This window comes from Dermochelys coriacea, chromosome 8 (genome assembly GCF_009764565.3).
Source record: "Dermochelys coriacea isolate rDerCor1 chromosome 8, rDerCor1.pri.v4, whole genome shotgun sequence".
Classification (NCBI taxonomy): domain Eukaryota; kingdom Metazoa; phylum Chordata; order Testudines; family Dermochelyidae; genus Dermochelys; species Dermochelys coriacea.
The window spans coordinates 16,594,789-16,616,706 of NC_050075.1; the positions used below are offsets into that span (position 1 = coordinate 16,594,789).

The 21,918-nt window shown below is 43.5% G+C and overlaps 1 protein-coding gene across 7 annotated transcripts in view; it reads left to right on the forward strand.

The window, feature by feature from the left end:
- ARHGAP26 (Rho GTPase activating protein 26) overlaps positions 1 to 21,918 on the forward strand; it is a 315,168-nt gene that overhangs the window by 86,567 nt on the left and 206,683 nt on the right. For all 7 annotated transcript variants that reach the window (XM_043491279.1, XM_043491281.1, XM_043491282.1 and 4 more), the window contains 7 exons: positions 8 to 103; positions 1,801 to 1,862; positions 3,307 to 3,378; positions 7,896 to 7,997; positions 11,942 to 12,052; positions 19,058 to 19,162; positions 21,443 to 21,572. In XM_043491279.1, coding sequence (XP_043347214.1) covers positions 8 to 103; positions 1,801 to 1,862; positions 3,307 to 3,378; positions 7,896 to 7,997; positions 11,942 to 12,052; positions 19,058 to 19,162; positions 21,443 to 21,572 — 678 coding nt within the window. The remainder of the gene's footprint in view (positions 1 to 7; positions 104 to 1,800; positions 1,863 to 3,306; positions 3,379 to 7,895; positions 7,998 to 11,941; positions 12,053 to 19,057; positions 19,163 to 21,442; positions 21,573 to 21,918) is intronic.

Consider the following 21,918-nt stretch of genomic DNA (forward strand, 5'->3'; position numbering starts at 1 on the left):
TCAACAGATCTGTCTTCAGCAAAGCGGAAGTTTGCAGATTCCCTAAATGAGTTTAAATTCCGATGTATAGGAGATGCAGAAACAGATGATGAAATATGCATAGGTAAGTGGGAAGGCTACATTTGTTAAAGGGATCTCTTTTGATATTTCTGGATCAAGCTAATCAGAAAGCGAGGTGCATAGACGTGATAGAAATACATGTGAAGTATCAATGGACCTAGAAGCCCCACTAAACTACTTCCCAACCTACAGAAACAATATCTCCCTTTTAATCCAGCTCTTGTGTGAAGCCCAGCGAAATTGGAATCTTGCAGTTTGCCCTGAAGTTGGTTCTGTCAAGCCCAGAGAAAGAGAGTTCCAGAGTCCAGGGCTTTTCATCGGCAATATCCTGCCACTAGCCCTTTCCCATTTAAAAGCAGTGCATCTGTGAATCTGGTGGGACAAAGGCATGGCTAAATATAGCAAGTTCTTGATCTAAAAGAGAAGCAACCTTCTTGTTAAGTAGTGTTGAAAAAAGCACGCCTGGCCACTGCTGTCTGGACAAACAGAAGGAGATGAGGATCCAATTGGACTCCTCAGGTTGTGATCCTGGTAACAAAACATGGCCTTTTACTTTAGTGTAAACGAGCACCTAGTTCTAGTTCTAGCTCCTCTAGTTGTTTTTCCCCAGCTAACCAACATTAGCCCCCTCGTATCCAGGTTGATCCTTTGGGCTTTTTACGCACAAACAGGAGTCTATATAACTAAATTGGATTTAAGTCTCATCTTTAGTCAGAGTGTCCTATTTCAACTGAACTCAAATCGATGATTTTTTATTTATTTTTTTAGCCAAACCCCAGTCTCATTTAGGCAGTGAGAGGGGCTTGTCAGATGAGATGACCAAGTGTACTGGTCATACCTCACATCCTAGGTGAGATGCCCTAGATCCCCTGTAAGACAGACCCAGCAGAGGATAAAGAATTGCCCATTGGGTAGTTCACTTTCAAGACTAATGCAACATCTCTTTTTCTGTGGGGCTGGGAGTATAGTTTTGTGGCTGCACTTCTTACAAATCGGTTTTATTTTTTTATGGTTAACTGTCAATAATAGAGATGAAAAAGAGCTATTGAGTCATCCAGTCCATCTTCCAAGGGTTTGGGAGTGGGGGATTGCACAATAAACTTGCCAGACCATAGATGTACATGTCTAGCTGCCTAATTTAAGGGCCTATAGGTTTTTCTGGGAAGATATACTAGGGAAAAGCCAGTCTGGTATATATTATTCCTCCCAACCATGGTTCTGCACAGGTAGACCGGCTTTGCTATCAGCACCACTGGAAAAGTCCACAGTTCAGAATTTCCTCGTTCTGTGTCTACTTCACTAAAATGTAAGGACAGAAACAAATCTGAATCGATTGGTTTTCCATGTGACATAAAATAAATAAATTGCAACAAAGTGCAATGAATTCCAACCTGGAGCAGATTTGTACATGCAAGGCTGAAAATACTGCTTCATATCCCACTAACAATATGGCTGTGCCACAAGGGAGTTCCATGCACTTGTTCAGAAGAAACCTTCATGCAGCTACTTGTGAATATATTCCAACAAAATTCAAAACCAGTTCTTTGCTCTTATTAGCAGATATCAATGAACAGCCAACCTGCTAATAAAGTAAGGATGCAACAGCGTGATCTAGCCTGACTGCCTGGTATTTCGTGTTAGGAGTAACTAACTGCTGGAAATGTGTAGCCCAAACTTCTTTAATGTTAGAGACTTTACAGCCCATTTTATATACTGAATCTGCTGGTGTGTCTCTTTCAGCAAAATCCCTGCAAGAATTTGCCACCGTTCTCCGGAATCTCGAAGATGAGCGAATGCGCATGGTATGGACTTTGAGGCTTGTGGCTTCTGAGTTAAACCTTCTTCTGTATGATCCTTTGATAAAAGGAAGGGTTGGCAAGGAGTTCAGGGTCACTATGGTGTTGGGAGATGCCTATCATCCGCTCACATAGGCTGGAGAGTAAAACGGGGCTTTAGGTACCTTGGCCTGAGGTCTGTGGTGAATAGAAACTGGTGGGTGCATTGAAGTGATTTTGAGATGTGGGCGTGTGGCGTGAAACGGGCTGACCAGAGTCCCTCACCAGGTCTTGGCAACTTTCAAATGGGTATTAGGTTCTGTTACTGATGCAGTGATGACTCCTCCTGACCTATGTACTAGAGGGAGAAGGGGCTGGCTGCATGACTTCTATAGGAGTGGGGTACAAAGCACTTATGCGAGTCCCTCTTGCCTGTTTTGGCCACGGGCCACAGTGTAGCTAACTAGTCAGGATTACTGGGTTTTATGCCTGAAAGAATGGGAATATTTATTCTTAGGGACTGAGTCTTGGCAGTATACCGGGGGGCAGCAAGTCACAATGAGCTGTGACTCAATCTAACAGGCCCCACATTGACAGAACACAGGCCAAATTATTCTTTTCAGGCTGTTGGTACATTTTTGCTTTCACTCTCAGTACGGTGTCTCTGCTGCCGTCAAGTGCAGAAGCTGCTTTAGGCTAAGATACAATGTGCTTCCTTCCTCCCAGCAGTTCGATAACCTGTGGGTTTTCTATTTTGGGAAGGAAACTGGGTCCTCTCTTGTATCTGCAGATTTTCCACCTGGCTGACTTTATGCTGTAAAGAATGTTCACTACTTTCATTTTCACATTTGGTGTTTTAAACTGAGTAATACTGGTGCATGCAAGGTTTACCCTGCTATGCACTGGCACAATGGGGATCATCCAGGGAAAATGACTTAACAGGCTTGCTTCTGAATTCCTAGACAACAGGAGATGTAGATTGGTTGGGAGTGTGAGCTGGGCAGCTTTCTCTGGAGGAATTTAAGAGGTCACAAGTGTTGCTCAGTAGATGAATTAGGATTTTGGAATTTGTGAACTCCGACTTTGCTACTGACCATATACTTGACTCTGCAATGACTTTTCCCCATATGATGGGCAAATTACCTCCCCCCTCTATGTGCCTCAGTTTATAAATTTGTGAAGCGGGGTGATGAACCTGTCTCTTACAGGGGAGTTAATGTTTGCAAAGCGTTTTGAGATCCTCTGATCAAAGACAAAGTGGTTCTTCATTTTGTTTTTTAGATGTTGGACAGGTTTAAACCACTTTGCATTGAAATGTGAATTCTGCCTAGTATAAACTCATAGGAAGGGAAGATCGCTGCCCTGAAGATCTTAGCCCTAAATTGGACAGATACAAAGCAGTTAATGACCAAGCAAGTGTGAGTAGACAGTGCCTGAGAGATGATGATAATCTGTGCCTTTATCTCATCAGATTGAGAATGCTGGTGAGGTCCTGATCACTCCACTGGAGAAGTTCCGCAAGGAGCAAATTGGTGCTGCTAAGGTAGGTCAGCTGTGTTTCCATGCGCTGTGAATTGACTGCAATCTCTGCACATGCTCAGAACTAGAAAGGCCTGAAAAGGGTAAAAAATGTAGTGAATGCTTTCCCTAGTTTCCCCCCACCCCCAAAATGAAATTTGATTGAAATGTGCACAACGATGACCAGCTCAGTTTGAGGGAGCCAGGGGATTTGTACATGCAGACCTGTACCATCTACTAGAAGAGAGGAAGTCACCCATGGGAGGGAAGAGCTTCCAAAAGTTTCACACCTTCTGTTTAAATTCTTATCTGAACATCTCTGCTCTGGCAGTGGGGTCATTCAGACTTCTAGCCCTGATCACGGTCCTTTGGTACATCTGACCCTGTCTGAAAGCAGGTGGCATAGGACGAGGACCAAATGCACACAAAGTTAAGCAAACTTTTTTTTTTTAATTAATTCAAACCTCAAGCAAAGTTTGCATTACTTAGATGAAGTTCTCTGATTTTTTTTCTCCAGATTGATTCCCCACATCCCGTATGTATAACTGGAATGAGTTCAGTTTTGTCCAGGTCGATTCCCCCATCCCTACTGGGTAACCGGAACGTATTCAGTTTTAATTTAGAAGAGCTTTGCTAAACAGGGCAAATCTCAAATAGATGACTACAGAACCAGTATCTCTCATGGCTGCTGCTGAAGCAAAAGCCATGGTTTTTGCCTCTTTCCTGTTTTTCACTGAAATTAAAATTACAGCTTTGTCTTCCGTCTGCTGCTCTCATGTTACTATAACAACCTATTTCTGCTTGCAGGAAACATAAGCTAATGTGTATGAGCTTCAATACCTGTATTCAGTAGCATGTAGGGGCAGCATGGAGGGGCCCTGCTAGATTAGAATCCTGTTGTGAAAGGCACAGTGGCTTGGTCTAGTATGGCAATTCCTATGCTGCTTTAAGGAGAAGTCTGTAGCTGGAAAATATCCTTCAGAAATGGGCTGTTGTAGGTATCAGATACTACAGAGATGGTTGTGCTGTCCCTCAGAGCAGTGCCTTAGCAGGATGTTAGCTGTGGGTGCCAAGAAGGCAAACTACCTGTGCAGATCCAGACCTTGTTAATCTCCGTAGATCTTTGAAGGATATGGCTCATTGAATTATGACGGGCTGGCAGTTTGTGTGCATTGCTGTTTTATGTTGAGAGTAGCAAGTGGAGTATTTATTCGAAAGAGGGAAAGATAGAGGGCTAGGATATTCAGCCAAAGTGTGTGTGTTGACATTTAACCAGAATTGTAAATGCTCCTTAACTTCAGAAGATTCCTCTGGGATCCTCTCGGTACCTGGGGAAGTGGCCAGGACCTTGGGAAACACTTACAGTGCTGAGGGAGGAGATTCTGCTGCCTCCTGTATGGTAGGTGTGAATTCTGGTGCTGAAGGCAAGAGTAATGGGGGCTGCTGTACTTGGTTCCTGATGGGACATTATTAGCAATTGGTCTTTTTTTAGAGCAGTGATTGGAGTAGCCCCATGGTACCACACAGATTTAAAAATATTTCATTACGAGAATATTTAGAAGGGGCTTTAGAATTTCATGCCGATTTTTTCTTAATCTGTTTCAGATTAGTATGGGTCTTTTTTCCTTCTCCATGTGTGTGAGATGGTGGTGTCAGCTGGTGGGTATTGCAACAAAATGGCTGTGGCTGATAAATCATAGAATCATAGAATCATAGAATATCAGGGTTGGAAGGGACCCCAGAAGGTCATCTAGTCCAACCCCCTGCTCAAAGCAGGACCAAGTCCCAGTTAAATCATCCTAGCCAGGGCTTTGTCAAGCCTGACCTTAAAAACCTCTAAGGAAGGAGATTCTACCACCTCCCTAGGTAACGCATTCCAGTGTTTCACCACCCTCTTAGTGAAAAAGTTTTTCCTAATATCCAATCTAAACCTCCCCCATTGCAACTTGAGACCATTACTCCTCGTTCTGTCATCTGCTACCATTGAGAACAGTCTAGAGCCATCCTCTTTGAAACCCCCTTTCAGGTAGTTGAAAGCAGCTATCAAATCCCCCCTCATTCTTCTCTTCTGCAGACTAAACAATCCCAGCTCCCTCAGCCTCTCCTCATAAGTCATGTGCTCTAGACCCCTAATCATTTTTGTTGCCCTTCGCTGTACTCTTTCCAATTTATCCACATCCTTCTTGTAGTGTGGGGCCCAAAACTGGACACAGTACTCCAGATGAGGCCTCACCAGTGTCGAATAGAGGGGAACGATCACGTCCCTCGATCTGCTCGCTATGCCCCTACTTATACATCCCAAAATGCCATTGGCCTTCTTGGCAACAAGGGCACACTGCTGACTCATATCCAGCTTCTCATCCACTGTCACCCCTAGGTCCTTTTCCGCAGAACTGCTGCCGAGCCATTCGGTCCCTAGTCTGTAGCGGTGCATTGGATTCTTCCATCCTAAGTGCAGGACCCTGCACTTATCCTTATTGAACCTCATTAGATTTCTTTTGGCCCAATCTTCCAATTTGTCTAGGTCCTTCTGTATCCTATCCCTCCCCTCCAGCGTATCTACCACTCCTCCCAGTTACTATCATCCGCAAATTTGCTGAGAGTGCAATCCACACCATCCTCCAGATCATTTATGAAGATATTGAACAAAACGGGCCCCAGGACCGACCCCTGGGGCACTCCACTTGACACCGGCTGCCAACTAGACATGGAGCCATTGATCACTACCCGTTGAGCCCGACAATCTAGCCAGCTTTCTACCCACCTTATAGTGCATTCATCCAGCCCATACTTCCTTAACTTGCTGACAAGAATGGTGTGGGAGACCGTGTCAAAAGCTTTGCTAAAGTCAAGAAACAATACATCCACTGCTTTCCCTTCATCCACAGAACCAGTAATCTCATCATAAAAGGCGATTAGATTAGTCAGGCATGACCTTCCCTTGGTGAATCCATGCTGACTGTTCCTGATCACTTTCCTCTCCTCTAAGTGCTTCAGGATTGATTCTTTGAGGACCTGCTCCATGATTTTTCCAGGGACTGAGGTGAGGCTGACCGGCCTGTAGTTCCCAGGATCCTCCTTCTTCCCTTTTTTAAAGATGGGCACTACATTAGCCTTTTTCCAGTCATCCGGGACTTCCCCCGTTCGCCACGAGTTTTCAAAGATAATGGCCAAGGGCTCTGCAATCACAGCCGCCAATTCCCTCAGCACTCTCGGATGCAATTCGTCCGGCCCCATGGACTTGTGCACGTCCAGCTTTTCTAAATAGTCCCTAACCACCTCTATCTCTACAGAGGGCTGGCCATCTCTTCCCCATTTTGTGATGCCCAGCACAGCAGTCTGGGAGCTGACCTTGTTAGTGAAAACAGAGGCAAAAAAAGCATTGAGTACATTAGCTTTTTCCACATCCTCTGTCACTAGCTTGCCTCCCTCATTCAGTAAGGGGCCCACACTTTCCTTGGCTTTCTTCTTGTTGCCAACATACCTGAAGAAACCCTTCTTGTTACTCTTGACATCTCTTGCTAGCTGCAGCTCCAGGTGCGATTTGGCCCTCCTGATATCTTTCCTACATGCCCGAGCAATATTTTTATACTCTTCCCTGGTCATATGTCCAACCTTCCACTTCTTGTAAGCAAAAATGTCAGTAACATCCATGAGGAGGCACCTGCAGTGGTAGCACTGGTTATTTTACAGTGCTCGTAGGAGAGAGCTTCGATTACAGTGCATTCTCTATTACTGAGCCAGATAGTGAATGCATTGTTTGTGTGAAATAACATGCTGAATTTCGAGGTACATTTGTGTCACCTCTAAGGTTTGAGTTCAGCAGACTTTTTCAAAATTGCAGATCCCACTAAAACCACTGGGCTCAGTTCAGATCTTGTAAAAGAGAAAAATCCCTTTGCGCCCGCTTACATCAGAGATGAATTTGGCTCCTGCTATTGACTGACTTTGTACTTTCCTTCCTGGGGACAGAAAAGGAATGTGTAGTTTGTGACTTTCTGCACTGGCTTTGACATATTTGCTATTGAGGGGGAAATAAGTCACCTAGGCAGTTCTTTTCTTTCAGTATTGTAGCATGGTGAACTCCACTGTTCTTGGTTCTTAGAAGCACTCCATTATTTCCCCCCTTAGTTTTCATAGACACATGTTGGTTAAAATTCATTTGATGAGACAGTGTTACATTGGCAGTATGTTCCCTGTTGGAAATTGTTCGTTCACATTCAGCTGACCACAGCGAGGCTGCTGGTGTGATGAGACCACTGCCCCTTGTGCTGACCAGCATTGTCTCATGTTGTTTCCCTGCACTCCCCTACTGTCTGGCACTTAGAATGTGAGCTGTTTGGGGCAGGGACAATCTTTGTTCTGTGTTTGAACAGTGCCGAGCACAGTAGGATCTTGGTCCATGACTTGGACTCCTAGCTACTGTGGTAACACCAGTAATATCATTGTCTTGGTGTTGGGCCCATAAGGAGCCATCGTCATGTGCCTGCTCTTGATGGTTTAATGTGACATTTGTTTCGCGGTGTTTGGTTTTTTTGGTAGGATGCCAAGAAGAAGTACGACAAGGAGACAGAGAAGTATTGTGGTGTCTTGGAAAAGCACTTAAACTTGTCTTCTAAGAAGAAAGAATCCCAACTTCAAGAGGTGAGAGCAAGCTCTGGTTTTCAACTTCTGGCATTCTCCTGAGTCAGATCCCGTCATGTTCTCTATCTACAACTAGCAGAACCCTCTGTGTGGCTGTAAAATGGATATGTTCATGCTGACAGAGAATGACAGGGATTTTTCTCTCTGTTTTGGTAAAATGAATCCAAGATACCACCAAAAAGACAATGACTAGGCGGGCAGAGACAGTTTGTGGTTAAAAGCACAGGATATCAGGAGACTAGAGTCTTACTCCTGGGTCTGCTACAGACATCCTGTATCAACATGGCTAAGTCGCTTCCCTGCTTTGTGCCTCAATTTCCTAGCCCATAAAATGGGCCCATTAATACCTAGTAAACAGGAAAAGTTGTGAGCTTAATTCCTTAACGTTTCAAAACTGCATAAAACCCTCTAATTCAGATGGAAGGTATCTAATTATTAACAATTTACTGTGCAAAACACTAAGTAAGGGTACATCTACACTGCAAAACCAACCAAACAACGACACACCCCCACCCCCTTCCACCACAGTGGAGAGCCTCAGAGTCCAGGTCTACGGACTCGGGCTTGCAGGGCTTGTGCTATGGCTGTAAAAACAGGGGTCTGGCTTCAGACCCCAAGTTCCAGCCCAAACAGGAATGTCTACACCAGTATTTTTAGTGCTGTAGCATGAGCCTGATTCTATAGACCTGGTCTCTGAAGCTCTCTGTTACTGTGTGTGTGCATGTGTGCGTGTGCAGGAGGGGGAGGGCTCTCTCTCTCTCTCTCTCTCTTTTTTTTTTTTTTCCCCCTCCTCAATGTAGACATACCCAAAGTCACTCCTGTGAACTTCAGTGCTCCCTGAGCTGCCCTAAGTTCTGTTTTTTGATCTGCCCGGGCCATTATCCATTTATTGGCCTTAGAGAATGACTTCTGTGAAAGAGATCTTGGCCAAAGCTTGTAAGTTTTTTGTGGCAGAGACTGTCTTTTTATTCTGTATTTGTATAGCATCTAGCACAATGGGGTCCTACTCCATGGCTGGGGCTGCTTGGCAATATAAGAATATAAATAATAATTACTTGCCTTTCTAAAATCTAAAGTCAATCAAACCCATCCCCCCATAAATCCCTGTAATTATCCACATTTGTCTCCTGATTCACAGAACTGCACAAGCCAGTTGTAAGTCCTTATTAATCTGCCCCTGCTGGATAACATGGGTAGCCTGTTGGTTATTTATTACTTATAATACAGCAGTGCCCTCGGGCCTCAGTCGTGGTTGTGGTTTGTTGTATCAGGCTGCTAAATATTGTGATCTAGTTGCTCCTTCATCACCATTTTACTTTAAGCGTTCGAAGTGCTGCATGTTCAATGCTGTGCCTTATTGGAGTGGGAGGATTCCATTTTAGAATGGGGAGGGAAAGTGGTGTAGAACGCATTATGCCATTTAAAAGAGTGTTCCTTGAGCATTAGGATACCTTTCTCCAAGGAAAAGCCTAATAATGTCAGTAGCTACTGTGTTGGTATTGCTCCAACGTAACTGCAATAAAGAGCTGTAGAGATCAGGGTAGCAGCACTGAATACCAGTGCCATCTGGTGGAGATTTTTTTATGTTCAACTTTGGTTTGTGGGCCTATTTCAAAGAAGAGAATACTTAGTTAGCATAGGCCCATGCTTTCAGACTTGCTTGCATAAAAGTAAGGCACCCAAATAAAAGGCCTGATTTTCACAGGTATACAGCACCCACAGCTCCCAATGGTTTAAAAAATACAGAAGGAATTATGTAAGCAGACCCTCTTTGAAAGTCATGGCCCTTTAGGTGCCTTAAATTGGAATGGGGCATCTAACTCTAGGCCTCCATGTTTGAAAATGTTGGCTTTGGTTCTTCATGGCATATAAAAGCGGTACAACTTATTTTCTTAGCTTGTGAATTGGGATTCCAGAGAGGGGAAGTCAGCCAGAGGAATGACAGATGCATGTTGAAAAGTATGCAGTTGGTGGTGTGGTGGTAACTTTAGAAGAGAGTGTACTGTGCCTTATTGGCACTATATAGCTGCATTGTAGGGCCCGACCTACTAAGAGACAGTAGTTCGTGTGTGGGAAAGGGAAACTCTTCGCTTTGTACCAACTTCCTCTTACTGCCAATACATCTGGGAGAGTGAAATATCTACATGTACAATGGTTATAGTAAAGGGAAGGGGGAGAGAACCTGGGAATTCTCTTTTGCTCTACAGCTCTGGCTGCTGGACAATTTACACAGCACAGGAAGTCTAATTTGCCATTTAATTGCTGGCAAGTCCAATATACTGTATCACGTTTTCTGGTGTTCAGAGCTCACTTTGCTAAATACCTCAGTATCTGCATTATGGACACACATGACAAATATTACAGGTTGGTCATGGTGGAAATAACCCATTTCCTGATTTTGTCCCAGATTAATAGGGATAAGTTCCTATTAAAAAGGAAGTAATTACCAACCATGGTCTGCAAAAGTAAAAGCAGCCATATGTTAGGCTCTGTATTGAGCACAATGTATGGTCTGTCCCCCTGGGGTTGATTGCTCTTCTCAAATTACCCTGGGGTTGACTTCCCAGCGGTCTTGCTGTGGCCAAACTCTGTGCAAGGTATTATTAGTCTGGAAAGTTATACCTGTATAATTATGTTGGTTAAGGCTGTGGGTATTTTTAATTGATGTCGTTAAACTGATACAACCCCTAGCGTGGACTGAGCTATACCAGTGTAGACAAGGCGATAGAAAACAGCCCTGCACTGAGTGGGGATGGACTAGATGATCTAACTGGCCTTTCTTGCCATTCACTTCTAGAATTCTCTGAAAACCGTTGTTTTGTAATTGCAGTGGAGGTAATTATTTAGTGTAATAATCCTTATACTTTGTAAAGCAAGACCTGGACTCCTAGTTCTCCTACTGGCTTTCTGAGGACCCCGGGCAAGTAATTTAGCATCTGAATCCCCCCTCACCCCCAATGTCTAGCACCTACATTTGATTTCAGTGGGGACTGTGGTGCTTAGAAAAACAGCCCATAGCCTCTCTCAGACCTCCAGGTCCGCATCTGTAAAATGGGGGCAGTAGTCTTTAACTACTTTGCAAAGTGCTGATTGTGAGGTGTAAGTGCTATGCAATCCTTAAATGAGGTAGGACAGAGAAGGAGTACATCTGATTACAAAGTTACTGAGTCATTTTATTTTTATTTGAGTGTCTCCTTGGTTTGGGAGCTGACCATATCCAGCTTTGATCATTGGGAAGGACTGAATCCACAGTCACAAAGGGAAGAGAGTCAACAGGTTTCTAGGAGCAGAGCTCTGAAGGCCACCTTAATTCCTCTGCATGTTAAAAAAGAGGATGGTGTTTCACATAAGAGTGATGTAGTTCCACCCTGGTACATACGTATGTGTCCGGATGCACCATCATGGTGGCTAAGGATAGTCCCTAGTCATGCTCTCTTGGGCCTTGTAGTCAAACCATTGTCAAAGGACAATGCGCTTTCCTTCTGCTGGTTCATCAAAGCTAGAGCTCATTGTGCTTCATGATGAAGTGCAAGATGTATACTAGGCTATCTGAGTATTTATTTGACTATGGAATATTACTTGAGGGACTCTTCTTATCATGGATTTGCTGGTTGGGGGCAGAGGAGCTGGGGAAGCTACTTTGTACTTCATAGTCTTCATGTATTTATTACTTTTACTATATGTTGTCCACCCAGCTGTCATAGACATAAGAGCACAAAAATAATTAAATACATAATTTTCAGATGAAGAAGTGTGTCTTCATGTGACTTAGGTTTGTTTGTAATCTCCCTGCCATCTGCTTAGCCCTGCTTTGGTATCTGGTACTAAATTTACATTCTGTATGGGCATGTTCTCATTAGACCCAGATGTCTTGTGATTTTGAAACTAAATGTTTAGTCAGTAGTTATACTGTATTTCCTCTCTAATCCCCACGGTGTTCACAGGCAGACAGCCAGGTAGACCTGGTTCGACAGCATTTTTATGAAGTCTCCCTTGAGTATGTCTTCAAGGTGCAAGAAGTCCAGGAGAGGAAGATGTTTGAATTCGTGGAACCTGTAAGTAAATATTCAAAGTTTCTGCACTTACTGAACGTTGTTGGCCACTAAATTACTTTACAGTATAGAAGGTTTGTCTGAAGCACTGATTTTGGCTGCAATACTCCAAGTATGAAGTGTGTGTTCTAGTGGGTGACTAGACACCTCAGGTTGCTGGCACTTTAACCCTTAAGGCACTTATCAAGAGACAGAGAGGAGAGAAGAATGCAGGGGTGGGGATGGCCCTCTTGGAAATTTCAGGTGAAAATCGTCAACAGGTTCCAGCTGGCAGCTAAGTTTAGGAACAGGATATTGGGTTGTCTGAGCTACCGATTGTCTGTAGAAACCAGTGGAGACCAGCTGGATTTGCAAGCTGATGGAATGACTATGCAGAGAAGAAAACAACCACACGTTTTAGTCAGCAAGGTCTCTTCCTTAAGGGATAGAATTTAGGATAGGTACGTGAAATAAATTCTAAGCAGGAAGAAAAGGGGGTAACTCCCCCAGCTGACTTCAACACGGATCCTGGACTCTGCTTGTAGAGACCAAAGACATTTTCCCCATTGTGCTTCCCAAAGACATTTTCCCCATTGTGCTCACAGAAAGGCTTGGGTACCAATCGTGAAAGGACACAGGCTAGTGGAGATGGAGTTGTTAACGTCTTGTTCACTGTGCACAAAACTCTGATGGATTCTACAAGAATTTCCACCAGGGTGAAGTCTTACGGACGAGAGGCTCGTTATTAGACATTGGTCAACTGGTGAATGAAAACCTGGTTCAAAAGTTTATCTGTTAAAGGGAAAATAAAAGCCAATAATAACAGTAGCATCTGAGATTAATGGAGTTTTAGAGAGAGAAGAAGAGAAAAAATAGGATTAAAGAAAAGATACAGGATAAAAATTAAGTAAAAGAGTCTTTTATCTGTGCATCTGCTCAGGTATTATGCCTGGTGAAGCACCTCTGAGGGATATGATAAAACCTTATTTCAGTCCTTTTAAGAGAAGAATAAACCAAAGTGAAAAGAAGGTACAACCTTAGCACTAGCTGCTTATTGCCTGGTTTACCCTGACAAGGCATGACTCTACTTCTCAATAAAGTGATGGGTGAACTATTCAAGGATGTGCAGGGGGTTGTATGCAGGATTTTTATTAGACAAGCGGAAGGCCTAGTTATCAGAAAAGCTCAGCTTGATATTCTACAGGAGTTGACTAGACAGACTCCTGCTTTGTCCAGTACAACTTGGCATGTTAATGAAGCATAGAGGAGTCTTCTGTGAGCATTGGATTTGTGGACATTGGACTTGAAACAGCAGGGTAAATTGAGCCTAAAAAAGAAGGGTTGTTTAGTTAGATACTCATCTCTGTGGTCAAAAAATCATTTGGGGATCCCAGTGGAACTGGTTCTGGGCAAAACCCCAAGATGCTAGTATTTTGGTTGATTTATATTATCAGCTATCAGAGAAGGCAGGAAAGTTCATGGAAAGGAGTGATGGCCTACTGGATGCTGAACTGGGACTAGTGAAACTAGGGTTCAGTTCCCAGTTTAGCAATGACTTCTGACACTTTTTTGTGCCCCAGTTTTCCATCAGTAAAATGGGGCAATACTTATTACCCTCTTCTGGATGTTGAGATAAAATTCACTAATGGTTGTGAGGCACTTGGATGCTGCAGTGACAAGGGCCATATATGTACCTAGATAGAAAAGGAAAGAAGTTTTTTTTCATAATATTGAATCACTCACACCCCCAGTCTGGGATTCAGCCCAGAGGTGCAGAGGTTCACAGGAAAGAACAATAAATAACAGCATGTTTTTCCGAACTCCCTCTTTGGTTTAAAGGTTGCTATGAACATTGGGGTTGGTTTGTAAGCCGAATTGGTTCAACCAGTCCTCGTGTTAATCCATTTCCTGAAAGGGAAAATGAGCTGCTTTGAGGCAGAGTTTGGAAATGAAGCCTAATTCCTTATGGAAGTAGGACACACAAGTTAATACTACGGAAGGTATTGATTGTCCAGGGGCATATTAATTAACATTAATATGTTGAGGAGAGACTGGATGAGGCAAGTGGTCAGTGGAAACATGTGACTCAAAGAACCAGGCAGAGAAAAAGACGGGCTAGTGAAGGAGAAATAGAGCTTAGGAACAGGTTTGCAGAGTTGGAAAATGAAGAAGGGGCTCAGCAGGTACTTGTTGAAGGTGGAAGGGTAAGGAAGAAGAGAAGAGAGGCTAGCCCTATAGAAAAAGGGGAAGAGTCAAGGGAGACTACACCAAATATGAGCCCCAGGAGGATACAGGATGGGTTGAAGAAGATTGTAAGGGAAAATAGGAATGGAAAGAACTTGCAGCCAGAGAGAACAGGGGAGACACTGGAGAATAGCACTGTCACCAGGAAAAAGCAGGTCTATGTGATCGGGGACTCTTTATTGAGAAGAATAGACAGGCCTGTAACTAGAGCTGATCCTGAGAATAGAAGGGTGTGCTGTCTTCCGGGTGCTAAGATACGGGATGTAGACCTGAGGTTGAAAAGGATCCTAAAGGGAGCGGGAAAGAATCCCCTAATTATCCTTCATGTGGGAACAAATGATACGGCTAGATTCTCGCTGGAAAGTATTAAGGGAGACTATGCTAGGCTGGGGAAGACGCTTAAGGAAATTGAGGCTCAGGTGATCTTTAGCGGGATCCTTCCTGTTCCTAGAGAAGGGCAACAAAGGTCTGACAAGATTATGACTGTCAACAGATGGCTTAGGCAGTGGTGCTATAAGGAGGGCTTTGGGATGTATGACCACTGGGAGGCATTCACGGACAGAGGTCAGTTCTCTCGGGATGGACTTCATCTCAGTAGGGAAGGAAATAGACTTCTAGGATCGAGGCTGGCACAACTGATAAAGAGAGCTTTAAACTAGGAATTGGGGGGAGATGGATGGGAGATGTCCAGAAAATCTCCACGCCAGATTTTAGCATTGAGAGGGAAGAAGATGAAGGAAGAATGGATACAGCCGTGGGTAGGAGAATGTATATAAGGAGTGAGGGCGGTGTGGATACTAGTCTAATAGGTTATACTGGATGTAGAATGACTGTGCCTAATAGGGTACAAAATGTAAGCGAGGCCAAACAGCAAAAATTAAGATGTTTGTACACCAATGCGAGGAGTCTAGGTAACAAAATGGAGGAACTAGAGCTACTGGTGCAGGAAGTGAAACCAGATATTATAGGGATAACAGAAACATGGTGGAATAGTAGTCATGACTGGACTACAGGTATTGAAGGGTATGTGCTCTTTAGGAAAGACAGAAACAAAGGTAAAGGGGGTGGAGTAGCATTGTATATCAATGATGAGGTAGAATGTAAAGAAATAAGAAGCGATGCAATGGATAAGACAGAGTCTGTCTGGGCAAAAATTACATTGGGGAAGAAAACTAGTAAAGCCTCTCCTACGATAGTGCTTGGGGTGTGCTATAGACCTCCGGGATCTAATTTGGATATGGATAGAGCCCTTTTTAATGTCTTTAATAAAATAAATACTAATGGAAACTGCGTGATCATGGGAGACTTTAACTTCCCAGATATAGACTGGAGGACCAGTGCTAGTAATAATAATAGGGCTCAGATTTTCCTAGATGCGATAGCTGATGGATTCCTTCATCAAGTAGTTGCTGAACCGACTAGAGGGGATGCCATTTTAGATTTAATTTTGGTGAGTAGCGAGGACCTCATAGAAGAAATGGTTGTAGGGGACAATCTTGGCTCAAGTGATCATGAGCTAATTCAGTTCAAACTAAATGGAAGGATTAACAAAAATAAATCTGCAACTAGGGTTTTTGATTTCAAAAGGGCTGACTTTCAAAAATTAAGGAAATTAGTTAGGTAAGTGGATTGGACTGAAGAACTTATGGATCTAAAGGTAGAGGAGGCCTGGGATTACTTTAAATCAAAACTGCAGAAGCTATCGGAAGCCTGTATCCCAAGAAAGGGGAAAAAATTCATAGGAAGGAGTTGTAGACCAAGCTGGATGAGCAAGCATCTTAGAGAGGTGATTAAGAAGAAGCAGAAAGCATACAGGGAGTGGAAGATGGGAGGGATCAGCAAGGAAAGCTACCTAATTGAGGTCAGAACATGTAGGGATCAAGTGAGACAGGCTAAAAGTCGAGTAGAGTTGGACCTTGCAAAGGGAATTAAAACCAATAGTAAAAGGTTCTATAGCCATATAAATAAGAAGAAAACTAAGAAGGAAGAAGTGGGGCCGCTTAACACTGAGGATGGAGTGGAGGTTAAAGATAATCTAGGCATGGCCCAATATCTAAACAAATACTTTGCCTCAGTCTTTAATAAGGCTAAAGAGGATCTTGGGGATAATGGTAGCATGACAAATGGGAAGGAGGATATAGAGGTAGATATTACCATATCAGAGGTAGAAGCGAAACTGAAACAGCTTAATGGGACTAAATCGGGGGGCCCAGATAATCTTCATCCAAGAATATTAAAGGAATTGGCACCTGAAATTGCAAGCCCATTAGCAAGAATTTTTAATGAATCTGTAAACTCAGGAATAGTACCGAATGATTGGAGAATTGCTAATATAGTTCCTATTTTTAAGAAAGGAAAAAAAAGTGATCCGGGTAACTACAGGCCAGTTAGTTTGACATCTGTAGTATGCAAGGTCCTGGAAAAAATTTTGAAGGAGAAATTAGTTAAGGACATTGAAGTCAATGGTAAATGGGACAAAATACAACATGGTTTTACAAAAGGTAGATCGTGCCAAACCAACCTAATCTCCTTTTTTGAAAAAGTAACAGATTTTTTAGATGAAGGAAATGCAGTGGATCTAATTTACCTAGATTTCAGTAAGGCATTTGATACCGTGCCACATGGGGAATTATTAGTTAAATTGGAGAAGATGGGGATCAATATGAACATCAAAAGGTGGATAAGGAATTGGTTAAAGGGGAGACTGCAACGGGTCCTACTGAAAGGCGAACTGTCAGGTTGGAGGGAGGTTACCAGTGGAGTTCCTCAGGGATCGGTTTTGGGACCAATCTTATTTAATCTTTTTATTACTGACCTTGGCACAAAAAGTGGGAGTGTGCTAATAAAGTTTGCAGATGATACAAAGCTGGGAGGTATTGCCAATTCGGAGAAGGATCGGGATATTATACAGGAGGATCTGGATGACCTTGTAAACTGGAGTAATAGTAATAGGATGAAATTTAATAGTGAGAAGTGTAAGGTTATGCATTTAGGGATTAATAACAAGAATTTTAGCTATAAGTTGGGGACGCATCAATTAGAAGTAACGGAAGAGGAGAAGGACCTTGGAGTATTGGTTGATCATAGGATGACTATGAGCTGCCAATGTGATATGGCTGTGAAAAAGCTAATGCGGTTTTGGGATGCATCAGGAGAGGCATTTCCAGTAGGGATAAGGAGGTTTTAGTACCGTTATACAAGGCACTGGTGAGACCTCACCTAGAATACTGTGTGCAGTTCTGGTCTCCCATGTTTAAAAAGATGAATTCAAACTGGAGCAGGTACAGAGAAGGGCTACTAGGATGATCCGAGGAATGGAAAACTTGTCTTATGAAAGGAGACTTAAGGAGCTTGGCTTGTTTAGCCTAACTAAAAGAAGGTTGAGGGGAGATATGATTGCTCTCTATAAATATATCAGAGGGATAAATACAGGAGAGGGAGAGGAATTATTTAAGCTCAGCACCAATGTGGACACAAGAACAAATGGGTATAAACTGGCCACCAGGAAGTTTAGACTTGAAATCAGACGAAGGTTTTTAACCATCAGAGGAGTGAAGTTTTGGAATAGCCTTCCAAGGGAAGCAGTGGGGGCAAAAGATCTATCTGGCTTTAAGATTCTACTCGATAAGTTTATGGAGGAGATGGTATGATGGGATAATGGGATTTTGGTAAGTAATTGATCTTTAAATATTCAGGGTAAATAGGCCAAATCCCCTGAGATGGGATATTAGATGGATGGGATCTGAGTTACTATAGAAAATTCTTTCCTGGGTATCTGGCTGGTGAATCTTGCCCATATGCTCAGGGTTTAGCTGATTGCCATATTTGGGGTCGGGAAGGAATTTTCCTCCAGGGCAGATTGGAGAGGCCCTGGAGGTTTTTCGCCTTCCTCTGTAGCATGGGGCATGGTTGACTTGAGGGAGGCTTCTCTGCTCCTTGAAGTCTTTGAACCATGATTTAAGGACTTCAATAGCTCAGACATGGGTGAGGTTTTTCATAGGAGTGGGTGGGTGAGATTCTGTGGCCTGTGCTGTGCAGGAGGTCGGACTAGATGATCAGAATGGTCCCTTCTGACCTTAGTATCTATGAATCTATGAAACATTGTTGTGTTCAATGAATGTAGCCTGTGTAAGAGATCCTGGGGAATAGGGAGGATTTTCTCTCTCTGATTTCCAGGAATCAGTTTCATAGTATCTTCCCTTTGTTTGTTATAATGGCGTGACAGAGGGAGAGCTGGAGAATGGAGGAATGTGTGCACTGGCTTTCAGGGGGTCATAGAATGCAGTCGCTATAGTTTGGACCTCGAGTGCTGTTAGGGTAGTTTAGGCTGTGTTTTGCTGTCGTCATGAATGTTTCTTCAACAGGGACTTGTACCCCCTGATAACCTTTGTGCCCCTTCCAGCCAGGATCGCCTGTTCCTATCCACTCTTGAAGAGAGAAAATAGAGGTTACACCCCTAGAACTTCCCTCAGTCTCATCCAGATCTTCACTCTCTTCTTCCCTCATCTGCATTGCTTATTTTGCCCCACCGTACAAGAACTCTTAAATGATTCAATTCTGTACGTGCACCTATCAAAGTGTAGTGGGAGATTTTTTCTTTTTTCCCCAAAGACACCAATAGGAGATAAGTGCCCAACTTTCACTGACTGTTAACTAATTTACTAGTTCCAATTTATGCCTTCAAAAATCTGCCCCTCTAAAACATTACTCCATTCAATGACATCTTCAGCATCGGTCAATTTGAAAAAGGTGGTGATCTCTATTGATGAGCATGGTCTTTTGCAGCTGCTGGCATTCCTGCAAGGGCTCTTCACATTCTACCATCATGGCTATGAACTCGCAAAGGACTTCAGTGACTTCAAGACAGAGCTGACAATCAGCATACAGAATGTAAGTGTATGTAAAGGGGAAAGTCTGTATGGGAATGTGTGCGATTGTCTTGCACAAAGAATTAGCATTTTCCCCTATATATAATTAGCTTTCCCGCGTGCTACTCAACAGAAGGCTTTATGGCATAATTGAAAGCAAATGCTTTCTTTTTGTGTGTGCGTAGATGACGCTACACTAAATGCACAACCCAAATAGCAATTTATTCTGCTGGGGTGTGTGGCAAGTGCAGAGAGCCAGACATCCTCAGGAGGACTTGGCAAGCAGACAGCCGTCTTTAAGTGCACCACACTTTTAGCAAGTATTTCAAAGATTTGTTTGTCTTAAGAATTGTGCCCCCGCCCCCCCCCCCCCCTTTTTTTTTTTTGGGTCAGTGGCAGACATTGGGATTTCTGTAGATGAGAGAACTTGCACAGCCTCCTCCCCTGACAGCCAGGCATGTGGTTAATATCCAACAGGCGGACTTGTGTTTGGGAGATCAAATGTGCATTGCTTGTTTGCCTTTTTTATTAGGATTACTGTTTTTCTCCAAAGGATGCAAATTTGCTTAATTCTCTCTGAAACAGTCATCGGAAAACACCCAAAAAACACCACATACCTCAGTGCTTGTTTCTCCCCCTCCTTCCCCCCCACCCACCAAAAAGTTAAAAATGCAGCCCTGTGAAACCATTTGATGAAGGACAGCAGTTTGTTGTTGTGTCTTGCCTATCATTGTGTGGTGCTTCCACTTTCAGCAAAGACTGCAGTAACTGGGGCCCCTGGAGTTCTGCTACTTACCAGCCTTGGCCCCTGCATGCTAGTTTACTAAATTGAATAGAATTCATTCGTGTACCTGTCAAAATGAGGTGCGCTGGGTATCCTGCCTGCACAGCCACAGTGCTCCGTGGTGTTGTGCAAGAGATCAGATTTGATTTCCAGCCTCCTAGTCAGGGTTGGGCACTGGGAGTAGAGGAGACAACAGAGTCCTTCACTAAAAAAAAAACAACCCAGAACTGTTTCAGACTCCTGCCTCTCTGTCTGTCTATCCAAAATGCCATAGTAACACTATTGTATTTTGGACCGATTCTGTACAATACTACAGTATGTGTATATATTACACGCATGCGCGCACACACAATGGTAAAACCCTTATTAAGATTGCAAAGTTGGGAAATGCCAGAACTCAGATTTCCTGTGCCAGTCCTAGTTCTCCCCGTGTGCCCGAGATACTTGTCATGTCTGTCTCCCCTGCTCCTCTGGTTCCCAGTTTCCCTCCTCTCCCTGGCTCCTTATCCAATCTACTCACCCTACATCCCTATGTCTTACTCTTGTTCCTTCTGCATTCAGTTCAGGCAGCTTCCTCCTCCATGTTGCCTGGGCTGAGCAGAGCACAGACAGGCTACCTGCTCTCCGTTCCAGTGCCCAGACCTGGACCTGGTACAGTCCACAGAGGCCACAGCTGCAATTGCAGGAAAAAACCTGCTCAGCCCCAGTCTAGAGCTTGCACACGGAGGATGGGATCTTTAGGGAATTAAGCTGAAGCTCTAGCAAGTTTCTACTGATGTGCAAACTGTTGTTTTTTTTTTTTTATAAGACTTATAACTTGGGCAGATCTGAGTGATTTTCCACAGGAACGGCAAAAGGCACATTGCTGACACAAAAGTCACCTCCCACGCCCTGCCAAATTACCAGTCCTTACTCCAAAGCAAAAGGGCACTATAACTTTTCAAAGAAAATGTTGTCAGAATTTAGCATGGGTAAAATGTACTTTTCCCCTTGCCTTGTTCTCAGAAATGACCAAATCATTTTGGCTGAAATTTTCCAATAACATTTAGCCTGAGGCAGACACCTGGCATAGAAAATTTCAGCCCAAACAGTAAAAGTTTGATCAAGTAACTGAAAACAGGGTGTTATAATGGGAAGTGTTAGGTAACCTGATTAGTTGGCAGTGCTGCCAGCCACAATCATAACTATCAGCATTAAAAACCTATGAGATGAGGGAACAGAGACCACAAGTAAGCCAAGCATGTGCTTAAATCCACTCGTATTCACCAGAGTGTTTTAAATAGGAACGTAAGTCCTGGTGAAGTCAGTGGGATGTAAATATGAGCTTCGTTATTTTGCTGAATAGGGATGGACTTCTGAACCAGGGTGGTATGGAAAATACACCAGATAAAGTTTAGCCACTGTTCCCTGGTTGTCTCTATGTAAATTCCTTTAACAATAGCACACAGGTAGCGCTGTGTATATTGAAAGCTCTGGGGAAACGTGGATAATGGAAAATATGTTTTTCAAAAATCATAGACAAGAAATCGTTTTGAAGGGACCCGGTCGGAGGTTGAGTCCTTGATGAGGAAGATGAAGGAGAATCCGGACGAGCACAAGAACATCAGCCCTTTCACAATGGAAGGCTATCTCTATGTCCAGGAGAAACGTAAGTGCGGTTGCCTTGAAGTTACTGAGGTGCTCTCTGCTGCCACTCAGAGGAGACTGAAGTGCAGAGTGGGAGCACTGGCTCTGCAAAACATCATGGTCCATGTGAAATGGCAAGAGGTGACGGGATTGGGGGAAGAAATAAATCCTGTCAATTCTTGAGTTGGATTTGAATTACAGGCCTAGGGTAGCTGCTTGTGCAGCTTTCTGCAGGAGCATCCCCACCGTTGGCAGGGTGGGCCCATGTTCTGTGGTTCTGGGAAATTATCTCCAGCTCCTTCAGCTTTCCCCCATGGTGACTCTGCATTGTGGTGCTGCAGGTGAATCCCGCAGGACAACCAGCATAC